Source organism: Limanda limanda, chromosome 13 (assembly GCF_963576545.1).
Source record: "Limanda limanda chromosome 13, fLimLim1.1, whole genome shotgun sequence".
NCBI lineage: Eukaryota > Metazoa > Chordata > Actinopteri > Pleuronectiformes > Pleuronectidae > Limanda > Limanda limanda.
This window is the reverse complement of record NC_083648.1, coordinates 21,937,075-21,950,882: the sequence shown is the minus strand read 5'-3', so window position 1 is coordinate 21,950,882 and position 13,808 is coordinate 21,937,075. Positions and strand designations below refer to the sequence as shown.

The 13,808-nt window shown below is 39.1% G+C and overlaps 1 protein-coding gene across 1 annotated transcript; it reads left to right on the top strand.

Moving 5' to 3' along the window:
- Window positions 1-475: 475 nt before the first annotated feature.
- On the top strand, window positions 476-8,044 carry urod (uroporphyrinogen decarboxylase). The gene is made up of 10 exons (XM_061083912.1): window positions 476-646; window positions 2,305-2,417; window positions 2,734-2,813; window positions 3,004-3,066; window positions 3,634-3,831; window positions 3,932-4,093; window positions 5,025-5,159; window positions 5,501-5,601; window positions 6,585-6,651; window positions 7,466-8,044. The coding sequence occupies exons 1-10, from the start codon at window positions 624-626 to the stop codon at window positions 7,628-7,630; spliced, it is 1,107 nt and encodes a 368-aa protein (XP_060939895.1). The 5' UTR covers window positions 476-623; the 3' UTR covers window positions 7,631-8,044.
- The last annotated feature ends 5,764 nt before the right edge of the window (window positions 8,045-13,808 follow it).

Sequence of the window (13,808 nt, the reverse complement as noted above, 5' to 3'; positions counted from 1 at the left end):
AACACATATTATGAGAAAGAGAAGATTTGTCGGCCAGTGGAATATGGCTGCTTATTCACTATGTTTATCTTTTACAATAATTCTGAGAACATGCAACACAAGGAGAGAACTTACTTATATGCAAGTGTGTGAAGACTTTTCCAAAATAATGCAGTCAATTTGTTTTTTTTAAACATATTTTGTAAAAGAAACATTAAATGTAATCATAAACTGTCTTGAACAACATTTAACTAATTTAGTAAAAGATGATGGAAATATTTGGAGCAAGTATGTTCAATATTAAACTGTAGTTACCTGAATTTGGAACCTAACTAAATTAATACAGAGACAATTAGTTTATTTCGAAAAACGACATTATATAAAACATGTGAAGAAACAGAAAAAAACCTGATACATTATTATAATGACCATTTAAAGAAATAAAGCAGTCTTTTATTTGGACACCCTTACCCTCTTCCTGGTTTGATCACGTGCTCGTCCAAGATGGCCGCGCCCTGGAGCAGAGCTGCAGCCGAGTTGTGTAAGCGGCTGTTTGACAGTTGAGGAGCCGCGGGTCGTGAGTTCCACCTGCAGAGAGACAGAGGAGCGAGAGACCAGGTCCCATCGTCCTCAGAGCCGCAGACATGAGCCAGGACGAGTTCACACTGTGAGTAGCTGCTGTTAGCACGGAACCATCACATGCTAATGTTAGCATTCACTTAGCAGCTACTAGCTGTTAAGTAAACAGGCCCGACAGCTGCCTGTGTCATTGTTATGGAAACATTTTAACCCGATAACGAATTGAACTGAATCTTTTTTAATCATGTCTCAGTTCATGGATGCTACAGATAAACCCGGATAAACGCAGCTGCCTCTATTGTGCAGGAATCAGTTTAAGTTTTAAGAAATTAAATTTTCTCTTGCTCATTTTAAAAGGTGGATTCATGTATTGACGCGAATCATCAGCTTAAGATAACACGTCGGTTCTTATGATGAATTCGGCATGAAGGTATTTCACCAGAGAGAAGTTCACGTCTTAATAATCTTTTCTAAAATCTGAATTAACTGGTAATTAATATCCAAACAGACTTTTAGTGAGAAAGTAACGATTTTGGGAACATTTCTCACTACAATGTTAATAATTGGTTTGTGCTGGATGAAAGTCCGAATGATAGTGGATCTCAACTTGTCTTATTTTGTTTCACATATTTAGTTTTATTGTAATTTCTACTAGGCACTGGTTTTCCTTCCCCCTGAATACACCTGTTTTTTTAGGATCACTTACAATACACTTCATACTTAAATTAAACACTGTCATTGTGCTCAAATTATGTCACTACTGTTTATTTGAATTATTATGTGCATTTATTTGCATAAACAGTAATGACATATGCAAATCAAAGTTTTTCCATTGAAGAATGGAAATTAAAGTTCACCAGTAGAGACGAGTAAATGTCAAAGTATTTGCTTCCACTATGACTCTCATAATATAACATATTACATTTAAGTTATTGTTATATATTTTGGGAGCCTTAAATGTAAAGGCACTAAAACTTTAAGTCAAAGTTTAGATTCTGGAAAAATAAAGAGAAACATTATACATTTCTTGTACCAGCAGGTCTGCATGTGTATAATATTCGTCCTAAGTCTGAGAAGGGAGCTGAAGTTCAAACAAGTTGACATAACTATTTTTCCTTTTTCCATTTAGTAGTGGTTCTCCTCATGTAACAGTTTGATTTGCATCAAGGTCGTTTTGAATTTCGGTCCGGTTGTGATGCATCACTGATAACTCCACAGCAGCCTTTCATCCAACCGTCCTCTCTGCTGCTGGGACACGATAAGAGCAGAGGAGCGTTATCTCCCCAAATCAGTCGGTCATTGACGGCTCCTCAGCTGGTTGAGCAAAACGATTGCAGAGGCGAGGCAGGGGCACGCTTGTGTTTTAGATAACGGACGCTGGCTGCAGCTGCATTGTGGCCTTCAGATTATTGTCATTCCGGCAGCTAAATTCAACTCTCACCCAAATCTTTATCGTGCCGGTGCCTCGGGCATTTAAAATGGTCCCTCTGCCAACATATCAAAGCAAATATTTGCAACAGTTTGTTCGACTGTTATGCTTAGTAAAGACTGAGTGAACATACACATTTAATATAGTCAGTAGGAGTAATGAATATGACTTCAGGTCAACCCAAAGAAGATAATTAATCAGCCAGCCAACATATTCCCCGGGCTCTAACATAAACACATTGCTATTTACTGCATTGTTTAGATGTCGGCTGTCGTGATGCTAATACCTTTTTTTTTGTCTCCTTCTTCTTCTTCCAGTCCTAAGGACTTCCCTAAGCTCCTGAATGATACATTCCTGCGAGCAGCGCGAGGAGAAGAAACTGAACATGTCCCAGTCTGGTGTATGAGACAGGCTGGCAGATATCTACCAGGTAATGTCTTGTTATAGTAGGAAGTATTAATGATGGAGATTCTTCTCCAGTGTCCCTGGCACTGTGCCTGTAAACCTGATTGCACAGCCATGTTATTTAATTTAATATTTATACCTGTGCTTTTCCTTCTCTGACATGTCAAAATTACTTTGCTTAAAAATAGATCTCATCTCTTCATTTTACAAAGACTTTTTTCAAGGCGTCCATTTATTTTCTGTGTACCGAAATGTGTAGCACAAATTATAATTTTCACCAAGATCTATAACTTTACTGTCTAATAGTGATAATTTGTATTTTTGTTGAATCTTATCTGCAGAGTTTCGTGAGGCCAGAGCAGGGAAGGATTTCTTTGAGACCTGCCGGTCACCAGAGGCCTGCTGTGATCTCACTCTGCAGGTACAACACTGGACTCAGACAGAAAAATACAATTTCAGTCATTTAAAAAACAGTTAACAGCCAAACCAGCCATGACTGAGATGATATATCTTTTGGGGTCACAGTGAGACAACAAAGTACAAACCACAATTGAATTTTCGTCAAGTTTCTTTCTTTAAAAGATAAATTCTTCCCTTTATTCCACTTTTAGCCTCTGAGACGTTTTCCCTTCGATGCTGCCATCATCTTCTGTGACATCCTGGTTGTCCCACAGGTAAACAGACCAGTCTCATTCTTTTAACATGTCCACAGCACATATCTTATTATTCATCAGTTACATCTTTAGGGTAAGGTGAAGTTGCATCACTTACACTTGCCGTTGTCAATATTTTTGATCACAAGACTCTAAGTCAAATGATCACATGTTATTTAAAAGCGTTTGTCTATGGAGCATTTTAGCTTCTGTTAGCTTCTGTTTCAGTTTTACAGTATATACATTATTAAGAGTTCTTAAGAGACTGAATATTAGACCTATTGACACGAGTTGCCCAAAAAGAACAGCTTTATTTAACAGTGATATGTGTTGGCTGTGTATCTGTCAGCTTGTTGTGCCCCCTAGTGGCCACATTGTTCCATACTAACAGTCAGATCACACCTGAACCTTTCATTTTCAAGGAAGTGCCATTGATTGGAGACTGTGCCCAGTAAGAAATCTCTGTACAGCAGTGGAGTGTGTGAATTATCCAGTTTCCTAACAATACGTCTCTTCCTCTGTTAAAAACTGCAGCCATCTCTCAAATATTGTCTTTAAACGACATTGTACTGATCTTCCTCCCTGCAGGCCTTGGGCATGGACGTCCAGATGGTGCCAGGTAAAGGTCCCACATTCCCGCAGCCCCTGAAGGAGCCAGAGGACCTGCAGAAACTTCGGGTCAAAGTGGACGTGGCCAAGGAGCTCGGCTACGTCTTCAAAGCCATAACACTGACCAGACACAAGATTGAGGGCAAAGTGCCGCTCATAGGATTCACTGGAGCTCCCGTAAGAATAAGAATTTGGCTGATTACGTTATTTCGTTTTTTAAAGGTTATATTGATATTTATTAAGTATTGGGTTTGTTTCTCTTTGGTGTGTGCCTCAGTGGACGCTGATGTCCTACATGATAGAAGGCGGTGGCTCTCCCACTCACTCTAAGGCGAAGCGGTGGCTCTACAGACACCCGGAGTCCAGCCACATGCTGCTGAAGATGCTGACAGACGTGATAGTGGAGTATCTGCTGGGGCAGGTGGCCGCAGGAGCTCAGGTAATAACTTTGCACTATTGGAGTGTCAAGTATTTTTCTATGACTTGTGAGAGGAATAGCAGCAGTCAGGTTGTTCTGATGTTTGGAGCTTATCATTGAAAACAACAAAAAGCACCAAAAGCAGACCTGAGAGCTCAGTCAGGAAAAACCTAGTTGTGTAGAACGGCTCACATTAGTGACTGCGGGCTGCATTACCCAAATATAACTATGTCCACCATTTTAAATAATGTTAAAAAATGTTTGGATGCCAATGTCGGCTTGTAAAGACACAATGTCGTCTGCCTTTGTTGTTTTGTTCCTGGGAAAGTGGAGACATATTCAGTCATGTATTGATGTAGCTCTTTGTTTTTACTGTATCACTTTCCACTTATTTACACTGGAAAAGTTACAACAATATCAGACGTAGTGACAGAAAGTATCGGGTATCTCCCACTCTTAACATAGCGCTAGCTTTGAAAAACTCAGTCCTGCTTGTATCCAGATATGTATAAAACAAAAACCAACAATTACACAGTTAAAAAGTAAGTTAATTATTGGTCTCCTAAACTCTCATTTTGGGAAGACCTGTGAGACAGCAGTCTGTTTGTTAATTATTAATTCGACTGCAGATGGTTCCTAGCAACCAATTTGTACATCATTGAATTCTACTTGTTGACACATTCCTGGTGGTTTAATGGTTCCACCTGAGTTGGTGCGTTTGTAACTAGTCAGGAGTTAATATAATCTCAGCAAGATCTCTGTACAAGTTAGTGATTCAATTGATGAATAGCTGGTGCAACACATTCTACTATATTAAAAAGTTGAAATACCTACATGTAATTAAATATTTACCTATTTATGAATTGTGTTAAATGCTTCTGATGCGGATGTGATTAATTGTTGTAACAAAAACTTACCTGGATTCTTTCCTCTGCTGCTCTGCAATGTTCAGGCTCTGCAGGTGTTCGAGTCCCACGCTGGCATCCTGGGACCCGTGGAGTTCAAAGAGTTCTCTCTGCCTTACCTCCGGGACATCGCCTGCCGGGTCAAAGACAGACTGAAGGAGTCTGGGCAGGATGTTCCCATGGTGAGAGACAGAAAAAACGTTTTTGTCCCAGTATATAAATATGAACCCCCAAGTAAACAAGTCAACAGCGACAACACATGTTTTTATTTATTTATTTGTAGCATTGTTGTGTGTTTTATTTTGTTTTAATTGGCTTCTATGTTAGTTTCAAAACTGATCTATTCTTATAGACACACTTCTGCTTCACCATTGTTTCCCAAGAGAGATCATTACAGATGCATTTGTTCTGATGAAAACCACTTTATACCAGATGACCAGCAGGTGGCAGCATTTCACCAAAAATCTCACAGGCAGATGAGAAGCGCTCTGAAAATGTGATTGTGTGTGTGTGTCTGTTACAGATTGTGTTTGCAAAGGATGCTCACTACGGGTTGGAGGATCTCACTCAGTCTAATTACGAGGTTGTCGGGCTGGACTGGAGCATTGACCCCCGCTCAGCACGGTAACACACACACATGTGCTTGTACTTCTATCTTAGTGAGGAATGGCATAATGCATTCCCAAGGCCCTAACTCTAACCATCCCAACTAAATGCCAAACCCTAACCCTTGCTTAAACCTAATTCTAACCCTTACCCTAAAACCAAGTCTTAACCCTAAAACAGCCCTTTGAAGAAGTGAGGACTAAAACAGCCCTTTGGGAGTCCTCACATTTAAAAAATGTCCTCACTCTGGTCTATGCTCTAAATGGTTCTAACTAACCTATAAGTACAGGAACACACACACACAAACAAACACCATGAGCCTAAAACCAAGAAGCCATTTGAATTGTGAGGTCTTCACAACCACACCAAGGCAATAACACACATACACACACACCAATACAAAGGGCTTTTTGAGTTTTATTAGTGATGAATTCTCAATAATGATGTAAATGTCTTAAGATGACAACATGAAACAAAAACACTAATTGAAATGACTCATTATTTTCGACACAAATTTAATCTTTTAACTCCGTTGTGAGATATTTTATCCTGCACCAAGCTCTGTTAAATATTCCTCATCAGCTCATCGGCTCTGTGTCACAGAAGTTTGAATTTCCACCTGGTTGGCTTATGTAGTTTTAGTTTAACACATGAAAAGTGTTGAAACATCTATGTGGTTTTAGGAAAGGAATGATTGATGTACTCTGTACTAAAGCCTCAAAACGTAAACCTCTGTCTGAGTGTGTAAAATCCATTTGAAGCTGAGCTGACTCCATCTCAGGATGTTGCTGGTTGTGGCAGGAAACATGAACCCTACTGGGTCGTTTCCTGAGGAGCAGGTTAACCATTGACCTCTCCCTCGGCCCTGGTCTGTCACAGGGAGCAGCGTATAAGTCAACAGAGTCTGTCCGTGTTTTCTGCTCTACTCATCAAATACTTACCCTGTCGGTTAAAGGATTACCCGTGTGTCCTGTGATGTGTGTCTGTGTGTGTGTGTTCAGGGAGCGCACAGGAGGGAAGGTCAGCCTGCAGGGAAACATGGACCCTTGTGCTCTCTACGCTCCAAAGGTAACCTCCACTTCCTCTCACAGAAAAAAGTTTGTTCATGTAGGAAAAAGACAAAACAGTGTCACTCAGTCGAGCACATACATGTACCTCCACTAAGGCCCAACAGTCCTCTTATAAGACCACATTTGAATTCACTAGATCTGCATCAAACAGCGAACACTCACACATGTTTCTCCCCTAAACATATCTGAATTATTTCATCAAAAAAGTCAAACAACACCCTACCTCCATGATGATAAAGGAAAAGTGTCCCTGACTCAGATCTGCACCACATTGTCATGGCTTCTTCCTGGAGCTACACTGCATCCTGTCTCCAGGTTTTGTGAAAATCTGTCGGGTAGTTTTTGTATAATTCTGATAATTTACTGACAAACAAGCAAACGCAGACAAAAACATAACCTATTTGGCGGAAGTAGTCATTATATGATAACCTCCCTCTCATCCTCAGTGTCACATTCTAGTTTTTTTTTTGATAATATTTAACTTTTAGTGTTGAGTTCCTTCTCTGTCAACTGATGTTATTCTCAACAGCCTGCAAACGTGCTACTCTCAGTCCCCAGCATTCCACTCATTTTATATGTACTGAGTAGTCAGGTGCTGTAATTCAATGGTTTAAAACCAAATCCAATAAAAAGGAAACGTTAACCTGGTCGTTATCCACATGTAGCCAGACTCTCTAAAACATACTAAAGTCTTACAGCAGTAGAAGCATGACTCGTCTAAAATGTCTGCCGGTTGTTAACTCTCTCTCTCTCTCTCTCTCTCTCTCTCTCTCTCTCTCTCTCTCTCTCTCTCTCCCTCCTCCTCTCCTCAGGAGCGCATCTCCGAGATCGTGAAGAAGATGCTGGAGGGTTTTGGCACACAGGGCTACATCGCCAACCTGGGCCACGGCCTTTACCCCGACATGGACCCCGAGCATGTGGGCGCTTTCGTCGAAGCCGTTCACCTACACTCTAAAAAGATGAATAAACAAATATAAAGGGAAATGTGTGTTTGACAAAATCCCCTGATGATTTTGATGGAAAAATAAATTTGATTTTTTATTAAAAAGTATGAAAATTACCAAGCATTGTTACCATTAAAAAGGTAACATTTTACTGCTTCATATCTGTTTCAGCATATGAAAAATGACTTAGATGATATATGTTTAATTTAAAAAATGTCTGCATGAGGCGGATGAACAATGGCAAACAGGAAAAACAACAAATTATTTTACGTGTTCATTTACATAAATTCAATATCTTCTGCAGATTTTCAGGAGAAAACAACATGTTGGTTTTCTAAGACTCATCTATAATATGTTGATCTGACCAGGAGTAGATTATGTGTGTGGATTGGAGCAGGATGATATTCTTGCAAGTACATGTCCGTTATAAACGCATTTTCAGTGGTATGGGATTGTATTTTTATTAATATTGTATTTATTCAAAGAGCTTTTACTTGTAGTCTTTGACCTAAAGATGATATTAGTCTTAGATTCGGCTCACAGTGATGTCGCTTTACAAGTACAACACTTTCTAACCGTAATGGCTGTAAAAGCTCATGAGTAAAAGCTGAGCTCTTCACCAGTAAGAGCTGGTTCATGAAGTGAAAAACATAAAGATGAAAACAAAAGCTACTGGTTTGGAGTAATACTCTCAGGCAGGGACATACTGCTGCAGTGAGACTATCAATTTTTAAAGATAAAATGTCTGCACACAGCAGTGGATCGTTCCTGTGGCTGACATCTTAGTGGTGAACAAATCACCTGCTGGATCTCAGCATGGAGACTTATTTTTACTGTTATGGATGGAAAAAGCTTTTAAGAAACGCACATAATGAGAAAATGTTTGATGTTTTTTACCTTAATCTGGTTTCATCTATGTTTCCTTTCATCAACTTTAATTATTACATAGATACATAGAGGTTTAATATGAATGCAGCTTTCCAGAATATTAAAACATCAAAGTGTTTATATCAGGGTGTTTTTATTCAGTTCAATAACAGTCAATTTAATTTTGGATGAAATTTATATTGCTTTGTATTTTATATTATTTGACCAGAGAATTTGGTCCTGGCCTCATTTAAATTAAGAATACATTTTTCATGCTCACAAATCTTTTCTTGCTTAAATCCCTGTTTGTGGTATATCTTTTTATTTGATTTGAAGTAGGAGTGGTTAGATTTAAAAAGTCATTGAACTATTTAAATGTGACATGATTCTCAGTTTGCTTTGCTCAGATTCAGTCGGTAGAAATCACCCTCAGAGGGGTACTTTTATACTTTGAGTACATTTAAGAACCTGTCTTTTTATACTTAATTTGAGTAGAGAGATTGATTCCCCACATGTACTTTTACTGGAGTCATTTTTGACACAACTATCTGTACTTGTGTCAAAAAGACAAGATCAATCACGACCATTTATAAGAAATACAGTTTGGTGAGAGAGTTCTGATAGTCTAACATCATCTGTAGGTTGGTCACAAGGTCTTTGCAGTCTGAAATATTCATAGTGAGCTGCCTGCTGCTATTTGGTCTCAGCAAACTAACGCTGTATCCAGGAGACAACCAGTGCTGAAGTCAGTCTGGCTGTGTTCGAGTCCAAAATGTTCCTATGGGATACACATTCAACGACAAGATATGAAAATTAAATAATAAATATTTATAAAAAAAAACTAGAATCAAATATGTTATTGTTTCCCATGTTGTTGGGTATTACGGTTTTTGCTTCATTATACATATTATCAGGGGTTAAAGTTGAAGATGAGTCTTCTTCGAGGCAGGTTTGCTTTAGTTTCTATCACATGGTCATCCCACCCCCGCTCTATCCAGGACCCTGTTTTACTCATGTTGTATCTTCAGCAGCAGAGAGTGTAAAACTAGATAGGAGGTGCATTGTTGAGAATATAAGATGATGCACAGGATGTAGTTGAATCTAATATTTTGTGGTGTCCCACCTGATCTTGGATGTCAGACACTTGAATGAATGGTTCATTTAATTCTTTGGATAAATAAAGCACGACTGACCTTGGATGGACTGATGCAGAGAAATGGGGGAAAGGACCTTTTCTGTCACAGTTAGTTGCAGTTAGCGATCCTGTGATGTTACCAAGATGGATTTCTCTGCCATGTCATAAAGTACACCTTTTGAAATTTTGCTGAGATGTTGAAGAAAAAATTCCTTGGAAATGTTACTCTAAATAAATATATAACATAAATTGAATAATCGTGCCGCAAACAGAAGTTCACCTTCATGTTATATGAGTAGATAATGTATTTTAAAACATGAAGCCATAAATATATCGAGATGGAGACTAAATCTAGTCTGATGCTACTGATTTACTTACAAATTACAAACCACAACTTATTCCGCTGCATGAATAAGAAAAGGTAAAATAAAATCAACTGGAAAAGTGTGATGACAGTTAAAATCAAGTGATAAAATGAAGCATCTTCACCAATTCAGACTCATCTCACCCTGGAAAGCTGACGAGGTGCTAACATCCAACTAGAACCCTCAAAGTCTTTGACTCCATGTGAATTTAACAATTGATATAATTGGAGTTGAAGACAAAACTACATTTTATCAAAATGAGTTTGGCTTGAAAAAAAAAAATCATGTGCATTGTCACTGTAATCATAGTCGAAGCTCTTTACATGAGGAAGAGGAGATCAGTTAATCCCAAATTGTGTTTTTCTCTGTCAGCTCAGCTAAGAACGTCCGATAAGCAGATTCTGGTAAATCCGGTTGTTGTTGCTGCTGCTGATGTTGTTGTTGTGAAGGATTCCAGCAAAAGTCATAACATCATGTGACCAGCCCGGGGTAAAGGGAGGTGTTTGTTATTTCAGGGGCTCCCTCCTCATCAGGAAGAAAGAGACGCCATAGTGTTGGTTCTTGTCAGCTTGGACAGTCCAAAACAATATTTTAGTGTAGAATCATCATTTTAATGTATTTTATCATCAATTTAGCTGTTTCTTAATTTAATCATTATAAATGACATCATTAATCCATTTTAATAAGATTACACAAGGATAATTCACATATATATATTGAAATGGAGTGTTATATATTATTGGATTATATATATGCTTTCAGGATTGTTATGCTGGTACAAATGAGCAACAATAAAAAGCCAGGCTTTGATCTATGAAGTGCCTTCGATTGTTAATGAAATTCAGGGATGTATTTGCTTTCTATTTGGTAAATAAACCTTAAGCCATGCAGATAATCCATTTCGGAATCCAATAAATTAGCTCTGAATAGGCATATGAAATATTTGCACCTAAATTTAAAGGAAATTTGAAGGTCCCTCTAAGGTAAAGTTTGATGTAGTCTATCTATAATGTTATTTAGATAAATTGTATGGATGTTATTATATCCCCTAATAACAATGTAAACCATTTAAAATAACATAAACAAAAATATAATGTATTGAAATCTACCAAACTATCATTACATTTGTTAAAAATTCATTTATTTAGACAAATCTGGATTAAACAGATTAAACCCTGAATAAAATATCATCGCCCTGATGTAAACCAATAGCAGCCAACCTTAATAACACCTTAAGATGATAATTGAGGGATCAGGCTCAAACTCAAGTCGATAACTGAAGTCAGAAAAAGGTTTTGTAGCATTTATAATCTGCTTAATTTAATAATTTAAAGGTTTTCAAATGGGTTTTCCTTTGATTTTGTTCTTGCTTTTTAAAACTATTTAAGAAATCAAAGGAGATCTGGCCCCATAAAACTCATTGATTTAGAAGGTTTTTGATGGGTTTGCCGGGATGAATACAAAGTTAATAAACTGTGTTTATGTTTCAAAGTAAACAGGGGAAAATCTTGCTTCAAAACTTTCTAACACGATATCGTCACTGTGAAATATTTTGGAGCCTTAGTGTCATTTTCTTAAAACCCTTATTTGACTCATTCATGTTTTAGAACATTAGAGGGTCTTTACCGTTTAAACTTAGTGATCTAATGTCGCACATAGACCTGAATTCACTCTAAGCATCTTTCTGATCAACCCAAACCACATTGTTCTATTCTTCTTGTCAGAAAATCCCCTGAAATGACCCCACATCTGTCTCTCAGCTGGTCCCTGACGTTCAAACCTTTGCTGTGACATTCATTACAAACCCACTGGTTCCTCCTGAAGACGTAGAATTTTACAAACACTTTTATCTAAATCAGTGGCTGAATTATTTCATTAATTGGCTGCAGCGTAGTTCTAGAAAACATTGTTCAAATTGGGCCTAATAGATCATATGTTGGGGGACTATTCTCAGCTGCGGATTAATACAAACTCGGTGGGTTTATTAGTATTGATAGCAGGTGTATGAAAGATGAAGTCAAAATAAAATACAGTGTGCGTACATGATAATGAAAAATATCTGTCTCACACACACACACGCACACACACACACACACACACACAGTAACACATCTTACATGTGACGGACAGATGGACTCATGGGAAACACGATACACGGCAGCAGTCAGACACACACATCCACACTTGTTATTATAGAATCAATTCATTGATGGTTTTGCTCTTTTCAGGGATTCAGTGACAATTAGCAGCATTTTGTCTCTCACCGTAAAGCGTGCCCACTTGGGAGGTTCAGGATTACAGGTGAGCGGTGCTATTCCACACGGGCTGAAGGCTGTAGATCCTTTATTGATTTTCCTGCTCAACACACTTCAATTTCAAATGGAAGGTGGAGATGAAATGTTGAACTGGAGCCTCTGAATGATTGAGCCTGTACAGCAGCGAGCGGACGTCAGCGCTGTTCATAAACACAACAGTACTCGAAGCTCAAAGCCGCTAAATTAATGTTGATGACGGGAGGAAAGCAATTCTTGCTGAAATGAAAGCGACCCTTCAGCCATCTTTGTTGTTTGTGCTGCTGCAGAGCCATAAATACACAAACACACACACAGGGCTTTTGTTGTCGACCCCCTATTGTGTAAATAGTGAAGACAAAAGAACAAAAATCACCACTGATTGCCGACAGGTAAGACTGAGGAGGCTGGGACTGTGTGTCAGTGGGCCATCTGGGAACAAAGTGATGGGCCTTTGTGTGTGTGTGTGTGTGTGTGTGGTGTGTGGGTGTGTGTGTGTGGGTGGGAGGGAGTGTGTGCTCGCAAGTGTGCGTGAGAGAGAGAAAGAGAAGGTTGTAACAATGAATCTGTGCTCTTTAGAAATGGAGATCAATTTCCTCATGGTCTTTTTTAAAGGCTTTGGCAGGAGAATAATATATAAGTGTGTGTTTGTATGTTTTTGTGTTTGGGCTTTTATGTGCACAGTGATTGGGTTTGTGTGTGTGTGTGTGTGTGTGTGTGTGTGTGTGTGTGTGTGTGTGTGTGTGTGTGTGTTTTTTAAGGAGGTCCAGGTTCCATCTCTCAGCAAATCAGCAGGCCTGAAAATCCAATCTGCCTGCAGAGACAGCAAGCTGTACATCATCTGCCATGGATGGACACTATCAGCGCTTTATCAGGGACCACCCCCCCCAAAACACAAACACACACTCTCACAAACACACGCACACACACGGAGACTATATCTTCCAATGAACACATGCATGAAATGAATGAACACACACAGTCCCACACAGCCCACTGTGACAGAGACTGATAGGCTCTATTATGGTGGTGGTTACGCAGGGAGGCAAAGGGACAGACGGAGACTCTGGCTTTAGTCTGAAGACCTTGAGAAGCTTCACACTAATGCAGATGCTGACAGCTGTGACTGCCCCTCTTTGTTGATGATGGTACCTCCGTTATCCCACAGTGCTCAGCCTTTGCCTCCACTTGGACCCACGTGCCCGCCATGGGGTAACTTCCTGCATCATAACGCTGGGTTCATCTGCGTTACTTTGGAATGCTGGGTAAAAGAACATGTCTTTTTTTTCTATTCAGCAGAGAAAGGTTGGAGATGTCAGTATCATTCATAATTATGGTTCATAGAAGACAAGCACAGATTGCTGGTAACAGATGGGGAGCAGACCCTGGGTTTTGGAGTTAATGCTTGAACACGCTACAGGCCCATGATGCATCACTGCAGCCGCAGCAGCTTCCTGCCTGCTGCTTCCTGATCTGCTGAACATAATTTCATTTGAGTGTTTTGGGAACAAGGGGCTGTTTTAGAATTCAATACATCAAAGATTTATCATGAC

Bases quoted from the DNA above. Each gene is read 5' to 3' on its own strand.
- urod (XM_061083912.1), top strand. From the start codon at position 624: ATGAGCCAGGACGAGTTCACACT. The intron at 2,814-3,003 runs GTACAACACTGG...TTCCACTTTTAG, and splicing joins GCTGTGATCTCACTCTGCAG to CCTCTGAGACGTTTTCCCTT. The intron at 3,832-3,931 runs GTAAGAATAAGA...TGTGTGCCTCAG, and splicing joins TAGGATTCACTGGAGCTCCC to TGGACGCTGATGTCCTACAT.